At 64.0% G+C, this 328-nt stretch overlaps 1 protein-coding gene across 1 annotated transcript in view; it reads left to right on the plus strand.

The window, feature by feature from the left end:
- Nucleotides 1-205: 205 nt before the first annotated feature.
- The window catches only part of ATOH1 (atonal bHLH transcription factor 1), a 976-nt gene continuing 853 nt past the window's right edge, over nucleotides 206-328 (plus strand). The window contains exon 1 of the mRNA XM_040335903.1: nucleotides 206-328. This exon is cut by the window's right edge and continues 853 nt beyond it. Within this exon, the coding sequence (XP_040191837.1) occupies nucleotides 257-328 (72 nt within the window). The 5' untranslated portion in view covers nucleotides 206-256.

The following is a 328-nucleotide window of genomic DNA, read 5'->3' on the forward strand; positions in this document are numbered from 1 at the left end:
ATCATCACCCCCACCCTCTCACTCCCCAACACACACCGACACTGACTTGAGCGCGCTCTCTATTGGCTGACAGCACGCGACTCCCCGGGCTGCCATTGGTTGCGGTGACACGCGACAGGCGCGGGGCTTGTATCTAGAGGGGGGAGGAGGGGAGGGGGGGAGCGGCGCGTGCCGTCCTTAAAGGGGCGCCTCACCCGCAGACACCGGAGAGGAGCAGTGTGCACGCGACTTGTGTGTGTCAGTCTCAAGTGTCGCCATGTCCCGATTACTGGCCGCCGACTGGTGCGAGGAGCTGCCCACCGAACCTTACCTGCTTGATGCCAGTGAC

The sequence above is a fragment of the Rana temporaria genome, chromosome 1, assembly GCF_905171775.1.
Source record: "Rana temporaria chromosome 1, aRanTem1.1, whole genome shotgun sequence".
Lineage (NCBI taxonomy): Eukaryota > Metazoa > Chordata > Amphibia > Anura > Ranidae > Rana > Rana temporaria.